The sequence below is a fragment of the Barbatula barbatula genome (genome assembly GCF_947034865.1).
Source record: "Barbatula barbatula genome assembly, chromosome: 11".
Taxonomy (NCBI): domain Eukaryota; kingdom Metazoa; phylum Chordata; class Actinopteri; order Cypriniformes; family Nemacheilidae; genus Barbatula; species Barbatula barbatula.
In genome coordinates this window covers 2,525,940-2,544,887 of record NC_136774.1, presented here as the reverse complement: position 1 = coordinate 2,544,887, position 18,948 = coordinate 2,525,940, and the positions used below count along the sequence as shown (strand labels likewise).

Below are 18,948 nucleotides of genomic sequence, written 5' to 3'. Positions count from 1 at the left end.
TTTTACACTTTATTTGTATGTTCTAATTAAACACAATGAAGTGGTCTGTTTAAGTTGAAGTGTTATTTGTTTTTTTCTCTGACCGAACAGAGACGTCAAACTCCTCTTTACTGACAAACGCAGAGAAAATTGCCACCATCACCACAACACACTCACCTCAGAGCAACACGGGGCTTAGGTAAGATACATTCATTACCTGGATTCACAGTTATTATGTTCATGGGGTCTTTAATGGCATTGATATAGTTTTGTTTGACCCTATCCAATTATATTTCAAATAGGAACAGCAAATCGAAACAAGCCCAGATCCAACCAGCAAACTTTAATCAGGTACAAGATTTGACATTGTATCTTTAAAAGTGGAATAATGTAAATATGTTTTCCTTGATTTGTGTTTAGAAAAAGATCATTGCATGTTTGTATAAAATCATAAAAATTTTTATAATGTAAACAAAAATAATAGTCTTGCTAAAATCTTGCTAGTACATACAGTGAAGTAATTCCCTACAGCATGAAGTTTACTATTTGACTTTCAGATATATTGTAAGTTTTTTAAACAAAACAAATCCTATTCAATACTAATTTCACATCAGACCAATGTTTGCAATAGGTAAAATAATAACCATAATTAAATGTAAATATATGCAAAGTGCAAACATTTTAAAAACTTAAAGTTTACCTTATGACAAACATACAGTACATCACTAGTCAAACTTTGCACGATAGTGTAGTTTTAACTGGCTAGCTAACATTCAATATGGATTCCAGAAAGACTGGCAAATGAAAAGAATACCTGGACATAATCCACAAAGTTGCATGTGGATGTGGGATCCCCAGAGTTAACATTTGTCCCACTTTGACTGAGACTCAGATCTGCTTTTAAAAACATCCATTCGCAGTTTATTTCATAAACCAGCATCCGACAGACTCACACTGTGTGTATTAAAACACTTAATGTGAGCTCTGCATAACATTAATGAATGAATTAAGACATCCATCCATCCATTTTCTTCCGCTTTATCCGGGGCCGGGTCGCGGGGGCAGCAGTCTAAGTAGAGATGCCCAGACATCCCTGACCCTAGACACTTCCTGTAGCTCTTCCGGGGGGACACCGAGGCGTTCCCAGGCCAGCCGGGAGACATAGTCCCACCAGCGTGTCCTAGGTCTTCCATGCTTTTTCTTCCATCCGGGGAAGGCGTCCAGGAGGCATCCGGAACAGATGCCCAAGCCACCTCAGCTGACCCCTCTCGATGTGGAGGAGCAGCGGCTCTACTCCAAGCTCCTCCCGGGTGACCGAGCTTCTCACCCTATCTCCAAGGGATCGCCCAGCCACCCTGCGGAGGAAGCTAATTTCGGCCGCCTGTATCCGGGATCTTGTCCTTTTGGTCATGAACCAAAGCTCATGGCAATAGGTGAGAGTAGCAACGTAGATTGACTGGTAAATTGAAGCTCTTTCTTCACCACGACCGACCGGTACATCAACCGCATTACTGCAAAAGCTGCACCGATCCGTCTGTCAATCTTCCGTTCCATCCTTCCCTCACTCGTGAACAAGACCCCAAGATACTTAAACTCCTCCACTTGAGGCAGGAACTCTTCACCAACCTGAAGTGGGCAAGCCACCCTTTTCCGACTGCCGACCATGGCCTCGGATTTGGAGCTACTGATTTTCATTCCAGCGGCTTCACACTCGGCTGTAAACCGTCTTAGTGCATGCTGAAGGTCCTGGCTTGAAGGGGCCAACACGACAACATCATCCGCAAATAGCAGAGACGAAATCGTGTGGTCCCCAAACCTGACACCCTCCGGCCCCTGGCTGCGCCTAGAAATTCTGTCCATAAAAATCACGAACAGAACTGGTGACAAAGGGCAGCCCTGCCGGAGTCCGACATGCACTGGGAACAAGTCCGACCTACTGCCAGCAATGCGAACTAAGCTCCAGCTTCGGTCGTACAGGGACCTGACAGCCCTTAGCAAAGGACCACCGACCCCATACTCCCGAAGCATCCTCCACAGGATGCCGCGAGGGACACAGTCGAATGCCTTCTCGAAATACAAAAAACACATGTGGATTGGTTGGGCAAACTCCCATGAACCCTCCAGCACTCTGTAGAGGGTGTAGAGCTGGTCCAGCGTTCCACGGCCCGGACGAAAACCACACTGTTCCTCCTGAATCCGAGGTTCTACTATCGGCCGTATTCTTCTTTCCAGTACCCTGGCATAGACTTTCCCGGGGAGGCTGAGAAGTGTGATCCCCTGTAGTTGGAACACACCCTCCTGTCCCCTTCTTAAAAAGAGGGACCACCACCCCAGTCTGCCATCCCAGGGGCACTGTCCCCGACCGCTACGTGATGCTGCAGAGGCGTGTCAGCCAAGACAGCCCCACAACATCCAGAGACTTGAGGTACTCAGGGCGAATCTCATCCACCCCCGGAGCCTTGCCACTGAGGAGTTTCTTGACTACCTCAGTGACTTCGGCTTGGGTGATGGACGAGTCCACTGTAAACAGCGTTGGTAGGACACTTTTTCCCTCTCCTGAGGCGCCGGACGGTTTGCCAGAATCTCTTCAAGGCCAGTCGATAGTCCTTCTCCATGGCCTCACCAAACCACAAAACACCAAACTTTGCCTCCACAACCACCCGGGCAGCAGTCCGCTTGGCCTGCCGGTACCCGTCAGCTGCCTCAGGAGTCCTACAAGCCAACCAGGCCCGATAGGACTCCTTCTTCAGCTTTACGGTTTCCCTTACTTCCGGTGTCCACCACCGGGTTCGGGGATTCCCGCCTCGACAGGCACCGGAGACCTTACGGCCACAGCTCCGAGCGGCCGCTTCGACAATGGAGGTGGAGAACATGGTCCACTTGGACTCGATGTCTCCAGCATCCCTCGGGATCCGGTTGAAGCTCAGATCAAGGGGGCCGTTCCTCCCAATCACGCCCCTCCAGGTGTCACTGTCGTTGCCCACATGGGCGTTGAAGTCCCCCAGTAGGACGACGGAGTCCCCGATCGGAGCACTTTCCAGCACCCCTCCCAGAGACTCCAAGAAGGTCGGGTACTCTGCACTGCCCTTCGGCCCGTAGGCACAAACAACAGTGAGAGACCTAACCCCGACCCGTAGGTGCAGGGAAATGACCCTCTCGTTCACTGGGGTAAACTCCAACACATGGCGGGAGAGCTGGGGGGCTATAAGCAAACCCACACCAGCCCGCCGCCTCTCACCATAGGCAACTCCAGAGTGATGAAGTGTCCATCCTGAGTGGTTCCAGAGCCCAAGCCATGCGTAGAGGAGATCCCGACTATCTCTAGTCGTAACCTCTCAACCTCACGCACCATCTCAGGCTCCGTCCCCGCCAGCGAGGTGACGTTCCACGTCCCTAGAACTAGCTTTCGTGTCCAGGGATGGGGCTGTCGAGGCACTCTCCTCCAACTGCCGCCCAATCCACTTTGCACTGACCCCCTATGGTCCCTCCCGCACGTGGTGAGCCCACAGGAAGGAATTAAGACATTAATATGATATTAAAAAATCATGTTCATTGGACAAAATGTACACAATAATGTTTATAATAAATGTTATTGTTTTCTTGTTCAACGTTGCCTTCCTAAAGGCAACTATTATTGTGTTATTTAACAGATTGTGGCTCATTTGTTTCCCAAATTCGCTTTATCAATAAGATAAAAAAAAAAAAACATGATACTTTTATCATATGTCTCAATGAATTAACTCATGTACTCCAGATGTATTGATATCCCTCCGTGCAGGTCACTTCTTTATTTCATCCTTTCATGGCGAGTGTGCTAAATATGAACCTCCTTCTTTTCCGTTTAATATTTTTTCAATTGTTTGTGTTTGTGTTTAGGAGGCGGAGATTTACTCTGTTGATTTAGAGAGAGACAATAAAGGCTTTGGTTTCAGTCTGAGAGGAGGAAATGAATATAATATGGACCTGTATGTGCTTCGACTAGCTGAGGATGGAGCAGCTACAAGAAATGGCAAAATCAGAGTAAGTGAATGTAGTAGATTTCACACAGTATCTGTAACATGGTTGTATGCTGTATATGTACTGTATATGAATAGATTATAATTGCAAAAACAGGTAAACATCATGTATTTTATTACGTATTATTATTATTACTGTATGTGTCATATTTATATTGTGTATATTTCACTTCATTAAAACAATCCAACTGCAGTTCGATTGATATTACTTAATATATGAAGAGTTTGGTTCCAAATTCAAATATTTCAAAAAACATGTTTTTTTCTTGTGCATTTCAATTACTATCAATAAAACTGCAATTGGTTTGTTTTGATTTAAGCCATAATAACTCAACAAATACAGCTAATTAACACAATAAAACACAATAAAAACATTATAACATAATAAAAAACATGATTTTTTTAACTCAGTTTGGAACCAAACTCTTCATATATTGCCATGTTACAGATGTTTACCATGTTAGCTCATAGTTGTATAATATTAATGTGGAAGCAATGCCATGTTAGACCATGTTGACTGTTTTAAGCCGTCTTAATGTCAACTCTACACCGGTGGTTATAGTAAAAATTAGCATTTGTTTCGCTCAATCTTCTGAGACATGAATGTACAAAGCATCTGTTTGTCTGTTGCTACATAGCCGTTGCATTCTAACATTGCATCATTTTATACCAAGTACCTCTGGAATCGCAGCACAGGTTCATAACCCATGATTAAAAGTATTTCAACCCAGTTAAAAAACACTACTTTACTCAGGGTTAAAACCCGTGTTTTAAGAATATTCCATGTGTTGGCACAATTTATAATGTCTGCCCTGTCTTCAGGTTGGTGATGAAATCCTGGAGATCAATGGTGAGAGTACAAAAAATATGAATCATTCTCGTGCCATAGAGCTCATCAAAAATGGAGGGCGACGAGCTCGACTGGTGCTGAAGAGAGGAGATGGATCTGTCCCAGAGTATGGTGGGTAACAAATGGCAGAGAAATGCTTTTTCAAGTAGTCCTATTTGTATCTGAATTTAGCTTTTTGTTCGTTGTGATCAGTGAGGTTCTTCTGATTTCCCGATGTATTTCTCTATATTCTTCTAATCAGATCTTCATTATGCTTTGACGAATCAATCAGCACAACTCTACAAATAAAACTATTCTTTTGGTTGCTATTCTGTGTTATACATCACTCTTCTCTCTTATCTGTTTCTCTCTTTTCCTAATCTTTTATTCTCTGGTGGGCTCTTCAGCAATGATGGGCCCCCATCTCGCTGCCTGTCTGAGGAATGATAAATTGGGAGAGCCCTGCTTCTACCTTATGAGTCAAAACCAAGCCACGGTTTGTAGAGCACTCATCTGTGTGTGCCATACTTCCCCATCATATTGTTGCATTTTATATGCCCCGCTTAGGCTTGTTTGTGTTGCATCTTAACTGTACATCACCCCCTGCTGTGCTGTACTTTATTTACACCACACTTTCATCTCATTGTGGTGAATCCATTCTATGGTGTCTATTCCTTATGATAGGTGATGTGAAAAAATGCTCAGGTGCATGTCACATAGACATTGATAGACATCTCGCAAAAGGAAATTTAGTAAACTGTTTAAGAACATGTCTTGGGTCAAAGCATGTAGGCACCTATTGCCAACAAAACGTAAACATTTGACTCACTTTCACTTACCACGTGCGCTTTATGTCCGGCATCTTTTAGCGCGGGGACCACGCCATCTTTTAGTTCCAAACAATATCCAAATGCAGCGTTATCTCCAACGTTTATATAACATTCAAGACCGAAATGCAGTGAACAAACAACACAGCTGAACTTTGCAAACGCAGTGCTCACTCTCTCTCGCTCCAGCTGGTTGACGTGTGCACATGCTACTTTTCCCGCTCTCCTTGGTTGACGTGTAGGCGTGCTCTTTCATATGGCTTTTGTTAGTTAATGTGTGGGCATTCCTTTCCGGGACAATTGTCCAATAAGGGACTAAGAAAAGTTTTCATGTTTGGAAACGCTGGATCGCGAGTCCACGTCCACGATGTCACATGTCCACCTCGTTTTTTGACAAGTTGACCATGTCAAGCATGAGAAGACAGCACGTTTAACATTGTAAAGAAGTCAGAAACCATGTAAGACCGTTGCACATCCCCTTTAAAAACAGTTTTTGGCTTGTCATGGACAAATGTTCACTACATCAAAGCAGATTTATGCAGGTCGAAAAGTGTTTACGATACATGATTGTATTTTACTAACATATAAAACTATGCATATAATTGTGCTAAATATTAGCTTATATTATCTAGCAATTTTTTACAAAATGGCAGCAATGGGGCAAAGTGAGCCAAATGCTGTGAGGAATTAGAGCCAGTGGTTTAACTTATCCCACCATACCACAACTTCAATCTCTGAATTTAAAACGTATTTCAATGAAATATTATTTAAAGGACACTAGATCCTTCTCTGAAAAAATGATACCAGGTTCTACTCATAGACTATACTATAGATTGTGCTCATATACTATATATCTCTCCAACTGTAGTCCCTGATGGCCTACCATGTTTGGCAGTAAAAAGCTTCTGTAACATGCCAAGAAAATTTCAGCCAAGAAACACGCTGCGCGTGAACCAGGTTTTCCAGCAAATGATGCAGGCATTTTTCGTTTTGTTCTCCTCAGTATGGGAGCTTTCGTCACAGTCATTTGCCTGGTCCTTACTTTATGTCAGTTACAGAAAAGATTTGATTGGTCACATAAAAATCTGACTATTCCTAACTAACTGCTAGTCAGTGAGACTTAGAACCTATTCGTCCACACTGAGATGACATTTTTGTCAACGAAAACTGAGCTTTTCGGAAAACCCCCTCGACAGTGGATACATTTGAAAACGCTGTTTTTGCGTTGAAGTGTGGATGAGGAAAACAGAGGGATTTAAAAACGATCCCGCAGGAGACAGATTTTTTAATTACTCGCAGTTATTGTTTGGCAGCAGAGAGTGAGATAAGTTTCCCTTTTGCCTTTTCCCTTCAGGTTTCATTCACGCGCAATACATGGATGTAAGCGTTTTCAGACGTTTCAGTGTCGTTTTGAAAATGAAGACTCAGCACTAGGGTAGACAGAGTCTTAGCAGCTATTTTTATGTAACTGGCCCGTGGAACTTGGACAATGATTTTTTAGTATTCCCTGACAGTATCGGTCTAATTTTGTTTTAGAGGGAAAATCTCCAGGACAGGGTCATTTTTAAGGATGTTTACTGACAATGCTATAATTCTGCATAAACAATCGACAGCCTTTGATTGTCAATCCAACACGCTATTTATTTAAGTTAAGTTTCGTCAATGCACATTGCATCAAGGAAATTTTATACTACTACCATATATTGTGTCATTTAGTTATTATTTATCTGTTTCTTTATCTTTCCTACTTTTTTTAAAGATTTTTTTAATAAAAGATCAAAACGAGAAACAATGCAGATTAATTCGTTTTTGTCTATATTTACACTACCAAGGATGCCAATAATAATGGAGGGCACTGTGTGTCATTTCTGTAAAACACAAAGTTCTGTTTTCTTTGCAAACCTGTGTAATGTTGTGGCAACCGTAATTACAACACAGGTGAAAATGTTATCATGAGGATTACTTGAAAATGACACGCATGCATGTTTCATTACGACTGATGCTAAACTGGAGTTGTCTATCCTTTTGTCAAGTCTATAATTTGTCCATAATTTGGTTAATGCATTATTATGCTACAATCAAAATATTTTTTGACATATTAATGTTGTTTGACATGTTCATGCACATGAAGTGGTGCGTATGTTATAGGCTTGCAGGAAGTAGGTACCATTCTAAAATGTGATTTTACTGTGGTTTAAGTCTAACGTAATGCTTCTCATCATTTATTTCTAGATGGTCCCAATGACAGCTACCCTTCCTCACCCGGGCCACAAAATTATCCAGAAATGAAAACATTTCTAACCAGTGGCCCATTTTATCAGCCCTCTGAGCCCAGCTATATATCAGAACATCACACACCACCCCAACCCAAGATGGACCAGTTGAAAAACCGAGAGCCAGAACATGCGAGAGACAGAGTGAAAGACGCAGACAACACAGACCTTTACTCCAGCGCACAACACCAACATGACAGGAATAATCATGTCAGCCCTTCATCTTTCCCTGACAGTAGCAAAAAGAAATTCCGCCGCAAGGTAAAGAAGTCTGAGTCCGAGAGCGGCATCGCAAAGCTTTTCAAAACGTTAAGGAAAGAGGGTGGATTTGGGCGAAAAGCTTCTATCCAGGATGTAGTGAGTCAAGACCACAGACGTTCCGAGACTCGAGGCAGAGCTGGATCTCAGTTGCGCAGTGGATCCTTGGATCGCTCCTGCGCAAGGAAGCGGAATCTCTCTCCAGACCGCCGTAGGGCCAAGTCTGTGGATCGACGGACAGTGCAGTCACATAAAGATCAGTCCCCAGAGAGGAGCTTTCCAGGCTCTTCCCAGGACATATGGCAGACCTCCACACCTGAAAGGCAGTTCCGAGCTCAACGTGAGTCCGGACAATCTAGTAGGGGCTCCAGAAAAGAGGCTTACTCTGTGTCTACTACCGAGAGATCTCACAGCACCCAGGCACTCACTCTTGGACACACACCAAAGCGTGGTTTAAAAAACAGAAATATCCTGCATGACAGCTTACCATCCATCCGAGCTGAAAGACAAGCATATTTAACCAATGGAAGCTGGAAATCTGACAGCAGCAGCGATGGAAGTTTTCTGGAAGAAGGTGCAACTCCACAATTTAGGGATTATTACAACACAATGAAAGCCAGCAGAGTGAATGAGACCGATGTGGGCCGACGTCTCGCCAGGAATTCTCAGTCCAAAAGATGACTTTACAAGGAGAACCACGCAGACCTCAGCATCTGACCAGTAGACCGGGCGGGGTTTCACCCCAGCTGAATAATCTTTGTAGTTTTCATTTATTTCTTTGTTTTTATATGCTGCAAGTGAGATGCATGTTAGGCTTTTTTATTTTGAAAAATTTTGTTCTCTGCTTTGTGTGTCCCACATTCCTTTATACTGTGATCATTGAAGACCAGAGCACAAGCATTTATTGCTTGTTTGTACTTTTATATGGACGAATCGTAGCTAATATAAATTCTAACTATGATGCTACTGTTTAATGAATAATATATTTAAGATGTATATTTATTTTGAGTTGAAACATGTAGTCTACTGTATGACATCGGACTTTGTGTTCACATTGACCTGGACAGAGGCATCCTAAATATAGAAAACGAAAAATGTGAAGACGTTTTTTTGTGCAGTTAAAAATGTTGATTATCCGACTGAACATTTAAGAGCACTCCAGATTCAGGTTGTCATTTTTGATCCTAAAAGGAAGACTCGGCACCTGCCACAAACTGCCCTGATGAGCTGACCCACAATTCCCATCATGCTCTGACAGTGATTAAGCTACTGTATATCTACATGAAATATATGTTTGCTTGTGAGCACAACTGTTTGAAACAATGCATTTTGATAGCATCTCTCAATCGTAACAGGAACAGGAAATTCTTCCACTGACATCTGAATCATACTTTTAAAAGGACCGTTTCAGCCTCTTTCCTTTGTACAGACTTTTACTACTGTATGTACTTCTAACCTGTAGTTATTAATGCTGTTGCCTTTTCTTTGTACAAAAAAAGAATAATTTATGAAGGCTGTCCTCCAAAATGCTAACGTTTATACACAGGAACTGTTGATAGAATATCAGAATGTGTAAAGACATATATTTTTTTCAAGGGATGGCAAGAGAGACTAAAACTAGAGACTGATTGGATGTTGTTTAGGGAGGCTGAACATTTGTTTTTATTCTAGAGTTCTTATATACTGTCTGTGGTCTCTGCAGTGTTAGATGGACTTCAGACTTTTTCTGTGTTGATAAAAGAAATACATGTATATATGCCATTTTTAATGAATCTATGCATATCCTGCATTGTCCATAGGTTTATTCGGTTCATGAAGATATACATAACATTAGTCTATAAGTTGTCTGTAAGTAGATATGGACTTACCCAGTAAAGCTTTTCCTCTTAGTTGGATGAATCATATTGTATATGTAGCTATCACGATAAAGTCTGTGAACGCTATTTTTGTTATCAAATAAAGTTTTCCATACAAATTCTTAAGTTTTTTAAATAAAACAAACACACAAAATTACTTTAGCAAGTGGGTGTGCCATTGTGTGCCAGTACCTAAAAATAAATTATTTTGGCTTAGTCTTGATAAAAAAGGAACTATTGCTTACTTTACTTACTATATTTGTTTATTTACAATTTTATTTTAATTTAAAATAATTTTTGTTAAAAAATTGACTGCCAATTAATTCACAAACAGCCGCTGACTGTGAAGTTATCCCATCTTGGAAGATTTTCTAAAGAGGCATTTTAAACACACTAAATCACATAAAATTTGCATTTGCGACCAAAAATATACATTTGTCAGTGATGTTTTTGCGGAGATCGACTCTTCTGGTGAATAATGTTTCTGTTGCATCCAAGTGCTTTCAATTTCTTGATAAGTTTCCCTAAATGTACGTGGTTCATCACTGTAATGTTTTAAACTGTGCAGTTGTTTGCTCGTTGAATCAGCGTTAAAGGCTTGTTCACACCGGGACAATAGTTGTGTGTGTTTATTGTCGACTTTAACTGCCTCATGACTAAACAAGGGGCACCAATGTGAGTGTACACATTGATGCACAAAACCGCAGGCATGGAAGCATAATTCTGTTTTTTAAATGCCTTGGCCTCATTTTTTAATTAGAAAGCTTCCGTGTTTACATCAGTGACATCAAGGCCGACTAAATGCTGCTTTTTTAAAGTATGCGAGCTTCACGCTATTGACTCCTTAAACGATGACCAAGAGTTTTCTTTGAGGGACTTTTTTTGTCTGCTGCACTTTCTTCAACAAGCTCTCTGTACTTACAGTATTCGGTACAAATGCAGACGAAGTCAAACAACTCACGTCTCGCAGGGCTGCTGCATTCGGAAATGGTTAGTCGCTTCTTCGGTTCTTGTGTAGGCGTTCGTTGATGGTGCAAACCGTTTCTCTCGTTTTATTGCACATGTCACTTATAAGCAATTTCAGTCGTACTACCTCTTTTAAAACACTGCTGTATCAATAAACTTATGAAGAAGCGAGATTCACCATGCTCAAAAAATGGACTTGTACATTTCCTTTAGGATGGAAAAAAGCCATCATTGTGCCAGTATTTAAATCAGGAAGTCCGGACTCTATGTGTAATTATCGTCCCATATCTATTTTACCAATTTTATCCAAAGTAATTGAGAAAGTTGTTACCGCAAATTGGTTGATGATTAAGATGGCCAATCAGCTCCTCCACCCACAGCAGTTGGCTTTAGATCGGGTTACTCGACCGAAATTGCAAACTGCCGTTTTACTGAAAATGTGAGTTGCAAGCAGTTTTGCAAGCAGTATTTGCGGATGTTTTCTCGCCCCTGCCTGGCTGCACGAACCTCATAGAGAACCATATTGAGATTAAGCCGGGTACAGTACCGTATAGGTTACCTGAATATAAGAAAATAGTGGTTCAGAAGGAATCAGAGGCTATGCTGGACATGAGAGTAATAGAAGAGTCCAGCAGTGTTTGGGCGAGCCCGATAGTCTTAGTTCCTAAAACCGATGGCTCCGTACGATTTTGCGTGGACTACCGAAAGGTGAATGCTGTGTCGAAATTCGACACCTATCCAATGCCGTGCAGCTCGCTTTTATTCAACATTGGATTTAACGAAAGGATATCAGCAGATCCCCTTATCTCCCATATCCAAAGAAAGAATGACTGGCAGCGGCATACAGTATGCAGCATCTGAGAGCGGTCCTTAGTATGCTGACACGCAAACCGAATATGTCTGATTATAAACTGCAAGTTGAAGGATGTACTGTTACTCCAACAAATACAGTAAAAGATCTAGGCGTTATATTAGAGAGCAACCTGTCATTTCGAAATCACATCTCAAATGTCACAAAAACAGTAAGAAATGTTGCCAAGTTACGAAAAATTCTGTGTGTTGCTGCCGCAGAGAATCTTATTCATGCATTTATGACCTCAAGACTTGACTACTGTAATGCGCTACTTAGTGGTTGTCCTGCATCATCAATAAACAAACTACAGTTAGTTCAGAACGCAGCTGCCAGAGTTCTAACCAGGTCCAGAAAATACGATCACATAACCCCAATTTTATCAACCCTTTACTGGCTACCCATTAAGTATCGTATTGACTTTAAAGTTCTTTTAATCACTTATAAAGCCTTAAAGGGTTTAGCCCCTACCTACCTAACAGAGCTTCTATCACACTACAACCCATCACGCTCTCTAAGATCTCAAAACTCAGGACTTTTGATAATACCTAGAATAACTAAATCCACCAAAGGGGGTCGAGCTTTCTCATACGTAGCACTGAGTGAATGCTGAGAGGAGCCGGGCTGACCTCCATCCAAGACCAAGAATGAGGTGAGGCAGTTCCTGGGGCTGGTGGGATACTATAGACGGTTTGTACCCAATTATTCGGACCTCACCAGCCTGCTGGTAATTGCAGTCTCCCGACTTTTCTCTCCCCTTTCTGTTGCAGACCGATGCATCGGACAGGGGTGTGGTCCTATCCCAGGAGATAGAGGGTGAGGAGCGACCGGTGCTGTACATCAGTCGTAAGCTCTCACAGAGAGAGACAAGGTACAGCACCATTGAGAAAGAATGCAATCAGGTGGGCCGTCCTCACCCTCCGCTATTATCTCCTGGGACGTGAATTCAGGCTCTGTTCGGACCACGCACCCCTGCAGTGGCTCTACCGCATGAAGGATACCAATGCACGGATCACTCGTTGGTATCTCGCATTGCAACCCTTCAAGGTTCCCCGGCCTGAGGGGTATGTGACAGGGGGGGCGGGGTTCAGCACAGTCTGCGCCGAGAGGGAGGAGAAGAACGGTGAGTGAGCAGATCAATGACATTAAAAACACCTGCTCCTTATTGTAGTGATTGGTGAGGAGACGGTTATAAGCCTGATAAAGAAGATGGTGAGGAGAGAGAGATCGGCTTGGCGAATCCGCTGAGACGCTGCATCCAGGAACACACATTGAAAGCCTACTGAAGAAGTTGTTGAGTTATTTATGCCAGTGCACACGCACCTCGAGTGTTTTTGTAAATACAAGGAGATTCAAGGTTTCCCAGCCACGCAGACCCGCGTCTTTCCTTCCTTTTGTATGAACCCAATTGTTACATACACCTGTGTGGATTCATGGATTGGTTTGTAAAATGGCAATGTTCATTTTTACATTATTTGTCACGTTTATTGTATTAGTTTTTAATAAAGAGAACAAAACAAATGTTTGCAAAGTTTATTTACTATTACATTTAGTGCGTTTAATAGAATTACTTGATATATTTAAAATAAAACTATATATAACATTCATATAATCATTCATTTAAAAACACAAGTGTATATGTGTACATTCGTGGCATTGACGATCACTCTCCTCCAGCTGATTCTAATCAGACGGTTTATTTGCGTCGTATCATGGAAAATATGAGTGATATACATTCAAAATCAGAATGTATTGTGGGCAAAAAGTGGTGAACAAATGTAGGGAATGAGTGGTTTACTCATAATTCGGACAACACTACAAAGTGGCGGATACCCAGGGGCCGGACTCAGACACAGCTTTAAACTGGGTGAATGAAGAGGATTATTGGCTGTTCCCGTCCAGCTCTTCCACTTTACAGTTATTTTCAGTCATGTTTTACATAGATTCTGTGTTTCTGTTCCCCCAGACTAGTTTGTTCCTTTGGTCATTGATTAGTTTGCAGCTGTTTCTGTTCTCCCTAATCATGTTCCCCATTCAGGGTTGGGCAAGCTAAAAGTTACTCTACATTAAATGAAGCTTCACTTATTATGTTAAAGTTACCACCCCAGGAAATGTAGATAAGCTAAGCTTCTTTCCAAATGCTTATTAACTACTCAATAAAACTCGGTCAAACAGATAAATAGTCTGAAACAAAGTTTTCAAGAAAGCGGCACATTTTGGAAGTGATTTCCACAGGCAGTTTTTCTTTCTGCAGAAGGGCATTATTAGTAACGGTAACGTAACCACAATGCATGTTAGGAAGCGATCTCTCTTATCTAATTATTATCTGCCAATGGAGCCTAATGTTCACTTACACAATGAAAAGTTGTTCAGGAACCCAAAACCCAACGCTTAATAGTGAGTCTTACTTAAAATTCAATTCTTCATCCTTGTGTATTTCTAAATTACCCAGCGTATTTTCCCGTGCAGCAGTGCTTTTGTCGACGCTACTGCACTACTTGATAAATAAAAACATGTGTTTTCTTCTGTTATTTCTCGTGGATTCATTAAAGAACTCTACTGGTTTATTCTTCTTCGTCAAGCATTTGTGTTTGCATCACATTCCGTGACAATTTTAAGGTCAGAAAGCTACAAAGTGTTTCTTTAATATTCAGCCTATATATTAGGGCATGCTCAATTTAATCCTTTTGACATTGAAATGATCAAGTGTTATTTTTTTGACATTTGTTTATAGAGTAGCCTACAAAAAAGTAACTGCTTTTTGCATTCATTTAAAACAGAAGATCAGTGGGAAGATAGTAGCTTGGTTATTTGTTTTACTGTGCAGTTATGTACACTGGCTCTGATTATTGTTTTAAACAAAATACATAAATAAATACCTGTGTGTCACGAACAGATGGAAGACCCAAGAGCAGATGCGTTAGAGTTCAGTTTATTGAATGAAACAAAAAGGCAAACAAAGTTACGCGGCAGTACAGCCGGAGTAATGCGGGAGAAGACAGGAATCGTAGTATCATAGACAAAAGCTTAAATCATTAATAATCTATTTAGCGACTAACATGGATCGTTTAGCAATAAAAATGTATTGAGATATTTTTAAATGATTATTCAAAATGAAATGCAGTTCATTCAAAATGAAATGCTTTGACAATAAGTGACAATACGTTGTTGTGTGTGTCCCTACAGTAGGTGTCCCTATTAACAAATACGCCACGTAATGCAAACTACTTACAATAATCGACTTATCTATCTTTCACTTCTCTTATCTGGAGCAAGATTAACGTTATTGTTTATACCCATAAGCATACATATCTGTTATCTAATCCTGCATAAAGCCATAATCCAAGGTGACAGTGAGACCCCCCCTCCCCCATTCTTGGATTTAATATTAACAAAGCAGTATACCTGTTGTTCAAAAGTTGTAGCCTCTTTTTTATTTAAAGTCTGCATTAACATTTGGTTATACATAGTTTAAAACCTAAAAAAAGACTTCTCTAATAAAACAAGAACATATGAGGAGTTTGGTTCCGAGTTTGGCTCAGTTTTTAAGATTTTCTAAAATCATGTTTTTTTATTTTGCATTCTAACTAATATCAATCACACTGCAGTTGGTTTGTTTTGATTCAAGCTACAATAACGGAAAATTACAGCTAACCAACACAATAAAAACATGATAACATCATAAAATGATTTTGAGTTCTTATTTTGGACCAAACTCTTCATGTACATAACATTAAAGCTCTCATCTAAAAGCAGTATGGATAATTACATTTAAAATACTTTTTTTTACATTTTATCAACACAGCTCAATCAAAACATAAACAGGGTGATTTAATTTGCAAAGTGCCTTTTATTGTTATGTTGCCCTGAATACATGCTTCTACAATCACAACAAAGCCAGTATAGTAAGGAGCCCAACAGTAAGAGTAAAGATATTTTTCCTTTTGCTGCATTTCGCAAAGAAAAGCAAAAAGAAACGTATGCACATATTACATTGGACTCGTTGTATGTACAGAAACTCGGACAGGATCTGTACTGTCTGATCTGTCTTTAGGTTGAACAAATTAAGTTTTGAAAAAATAAAAAAAAAACACGATGATATAGACATTATTTCTGTAAGTGGGAGTGGTCACTCGTTTTCCTGGGCTGATCTCTTTATTGCTGATTGCTGAGGTCCAGTGAATGTTGCTGCTTAGAGTGTGTTGTTTTCCAGTGTTTATGCAGGAGACACAGAGCTGGAAGACACAGATGATGCCTCGGTCTTGGATGCAGTGGTGGAGGCACCCTCTTCCTCCTCAAAGGGGTTCTTGCCACAGCACAACGTGGTAATCATGCAGTGACGGAACTGTTTGTTCATACAGATGTAGATACAAGGATTGTAGACGGCAGAGGTCTTGGCAAAGAAGGCTGGCACTGTCATGAAGACAGGTCCAAATTCACTTCCCTGGTGGGTGAAGATATACCAGGCCACGCTGGCATAGGGGAGCCAAGCAACGAAGAAAGCGACGACCATAATTATGACCATGCGGGTGACCTCACGCTCTGCCCTCTGAGTGGTCTCAGACTCCTGCTGCTGGGCAGCAGCCTCTTTTACTGTGCAGACGAGGCGACCGTAGCAGAAGAAAATAACAATAACTGGAATTAAGAAGTGGACGATAAACATGTAGATGACAAAGGACTCGTTGTTGATGCCAGGGGCACGAGTGTAGTAGTCAACTCCACATGAGCACTGCATTCCTTCAGGGATGTAACGAGACCAGCCGACGAGGGGAGGCACAGCGCAGGTGCAGGCCATGAACCAAGTAAAAGCAAGACCCATGAGGGCATGATTCTCTCCGAAGCGGAAGCTGCTTATGGGCTTGCAGACAACCATATACCTCTCGATGGCCAGCACAACCAGGGACCAGAGCCCCATTTCACCACCCAGGGTAGCAAAGAAGCCTTCAATGTTGCAGCCGAGGCGTCCGAACACAAAGTAGCCATGCAGCGAGGTGTACATCGTTGTGGTGAAACCGCCAAAAACCATGAAAAGGTCAGCAATAGCAAGATTCAGCAAAATGTAGTTGAGGGGTGTACGTAACTTCTTGTGCTCAATGGTGACGTACAGCGTGAGAAAATTGACAGGGAACCCGGTGAGAATGAGGAAGAACATGTAAGCAGCCAGGCAGGCGTATGCCCACGGGGCCACCAGGTAGTACTGAGGATACTCATATGGGCTCCTGACAACGCCGGTGGCATTAGACATAGGCACGTAGAATGCCGGTCCCTCTGTACCATTCATGGTGGTGTTTTCTTGGAGATGTCAGCCCCTTCTGAAGAAATGTTTGGTTGGCTTGTCAGGACTGAGTAAAGAGACAGGACCGCGCCACAAATTGATAGGTTGCGTGTTCACCCTGCTTTATAGAGACTCACCTGGGATTAACCAATATTTCCAGGCTGTCAGCACAAGTCTATTTAGGTCATAGCTAATAAAATAATCTCAGCCATCATTGCACTGCATATCTGGCAACTTATCAAGTTATTAAGGTTGTACCAGCAAATTACCAGTAAAACCTCTGAAACCTCAACGATTAAGTATGTTGAACTCAATGCAAATGGTCAAAACGGTTGGTACACTATTGACCACTTACACAATGACTTTAGTTGGGTTGAAAAATGTAATATCGTGGCCCCACATTTAAAACAAAATATTTTCTTGGTCCTTGAACATTGACATTCCTGTCAAGGAACCAAAGTCCTAAACCCTCGAAACTTAAACCATAACTATCCTCTGAAATTAAAGGGAAACATTAGCTTAATAAGAACTTCAATTCACTTTCCATTTGTATTTTTGCAAAGCAGCTTTACTACAAAGTACAAATTCATTAGCATGAAAATGTGCAATCTGTTAAAAAAAGTTTGTCTGTTGTGTAGTATAGTCTGTATGGTTTTAGTAAAACTGTTGTATTCATAGCATAATTAAAGATAGGGTATCGTGCTATTTCATTCTGACTTTACACTGCTAAACGTGCTGGCTTCTCATGCTTAACATGGTCAATTTGTTTCAAAACGAGTAGGACGTAATATTTCTGTACTTCATACATCCCCCAACAGGCCAAATTATATCGGAAAGCATGCCCACAGAAGGGCGAAAGAAATAGCGATAGGAAGACCCGCTTATCATGATTGGCTGCGCTACGTTAAGATTGGCTGCACTGTGGGCCTGAAGCTGCAGTTCATTGTTTGTTCAAGGCATTTCAGTTTTATATAAACAGTGGCTATAACGCTGGAGTTGGAGATCATTTGAAACTGATATGGTCCCAGTGCTAAAAGATGCCGGACATGAACAGCATGCGATAAATCAAACTAAGTCATATGTCTATGTTTTGTTGGCAATCGCCATGTACATGCATGATGTAAAAAAGACTAAGGGGGAGGGACTGTAGTTCCTTCCCCCTGCCTGCCTCCAGCAGCTCATCTTTTTCCAGGAATAATCATACAGCTGTATCTCCCTTTTTTAAATAAATTTGTTAAAACTAAATACTCTTTTGAGATACATCATATGCAATACTACTGAATAGGTACTCAAGATTAGTATCAGATCATTTGTGCCCATTTGTGCCCCAGTAAGGCAAAGAACCTAAAAGAACCAAAGCTGTTTATAGAACTTAACCAAGCAGTAATACATTTAATTTAGATTATAAATATTCTGTTTGTTGAACATTTGTGTAGTTTTAAAAAACTGAAACAAGAAGTTCTTCTTCGTTGAACCAGTGTTATATACATCATCCGAAGTGTATATTTCTATATATTTTTGGTCGATATATAGGTTTTTAACACTACATAAACATTTGAACAAAACACGACCAACACAACCTTTATAACTGAATCAAAACGTTTATTAATGTTTAATAAAAACTGAATATAACAATATGATAAGGCTCAGCAAATGTTCACACAGGTGGGTTGAATGAAGAGGATTTAAAGATTACAGGACAGTTCCTTTACAATAAGGAGCCCTAAGCATATTATCTGCTTGCTGGTCCAACCTAGCATGGACTCTACAAGAATCTTGCATTGTAGCTTAAATTGCTTTTAATTAGTTTACATTTTTT

General features: G+C 41.1%; 2 protein-coding genes across 2 annotated transcripts in view; one reads left to right on the top strand and one right to left on the bottom strand.

The window, feature by feature from the left end:
- magi1a (membrane associated guanylate kinase, WW and PDZ domain containing 1a) overlaps nucleotides 1-10,149 on the top strand; it is a 29,589-nt gene extending 19,440 nt beyond the window's left edge. Inside the window, exons 16-20 of the mRNA XM_079467687.1 lie at nucleotides 91-178; nucleotides 282-330; nucleotides 3,856-3,999; nucleotides 4,818-4,956; nucleotides 7,884-10,149. Coding sequence (XP_079323813.1) covers nucleotides 91-178; nucleotides 282-330; nucleotides 3,856-3,999; nucleotides 4,818-4,956; nucleotides 7,884-8,863 — 1,400 coding nt within the window. The 3' untranslated portion in view covers nucleotides 8,864-10,149. The remainder of the gene's footprint in view (nucleotides 1-90; nucleotides 179-281; nucleotides 331-3,855; nucleotides 4,000-4,817; nucleotides 4,957-7,883) is intronic.
- Nucleotides 10,150-14,777: 4,628 nt separating this feature from the next.
- On the bottom strand, nucleotides 14,778-17,247 carry rho (rhodopsin). Its single transcript, XM_079468473.1, has one exon. It carries the CDS (start codon nucleotides 17,133-17,135, stop codon nucleotides 16,071-16,073), a length of 1,065 nt encoding a protein of 354 aa, XP_079324599.1. The 5' UTR covers nucleotides 17,136-17,247; the 3' UTR covers nucleotides 14,778-16,070.
- Nucleotides 17,248-18,948: the final 1,701 nt, after the last annotated feature.

Bases quoted from the DNA above. Each gene is read 5' to 3' on its own strand.
- rho (XM_079468473.1), bottom strand. From the start codon at position 17,135: ATGAATGGTACAGAGGGACCGGCATTCTACGTGCCTATGTCTAATGCC.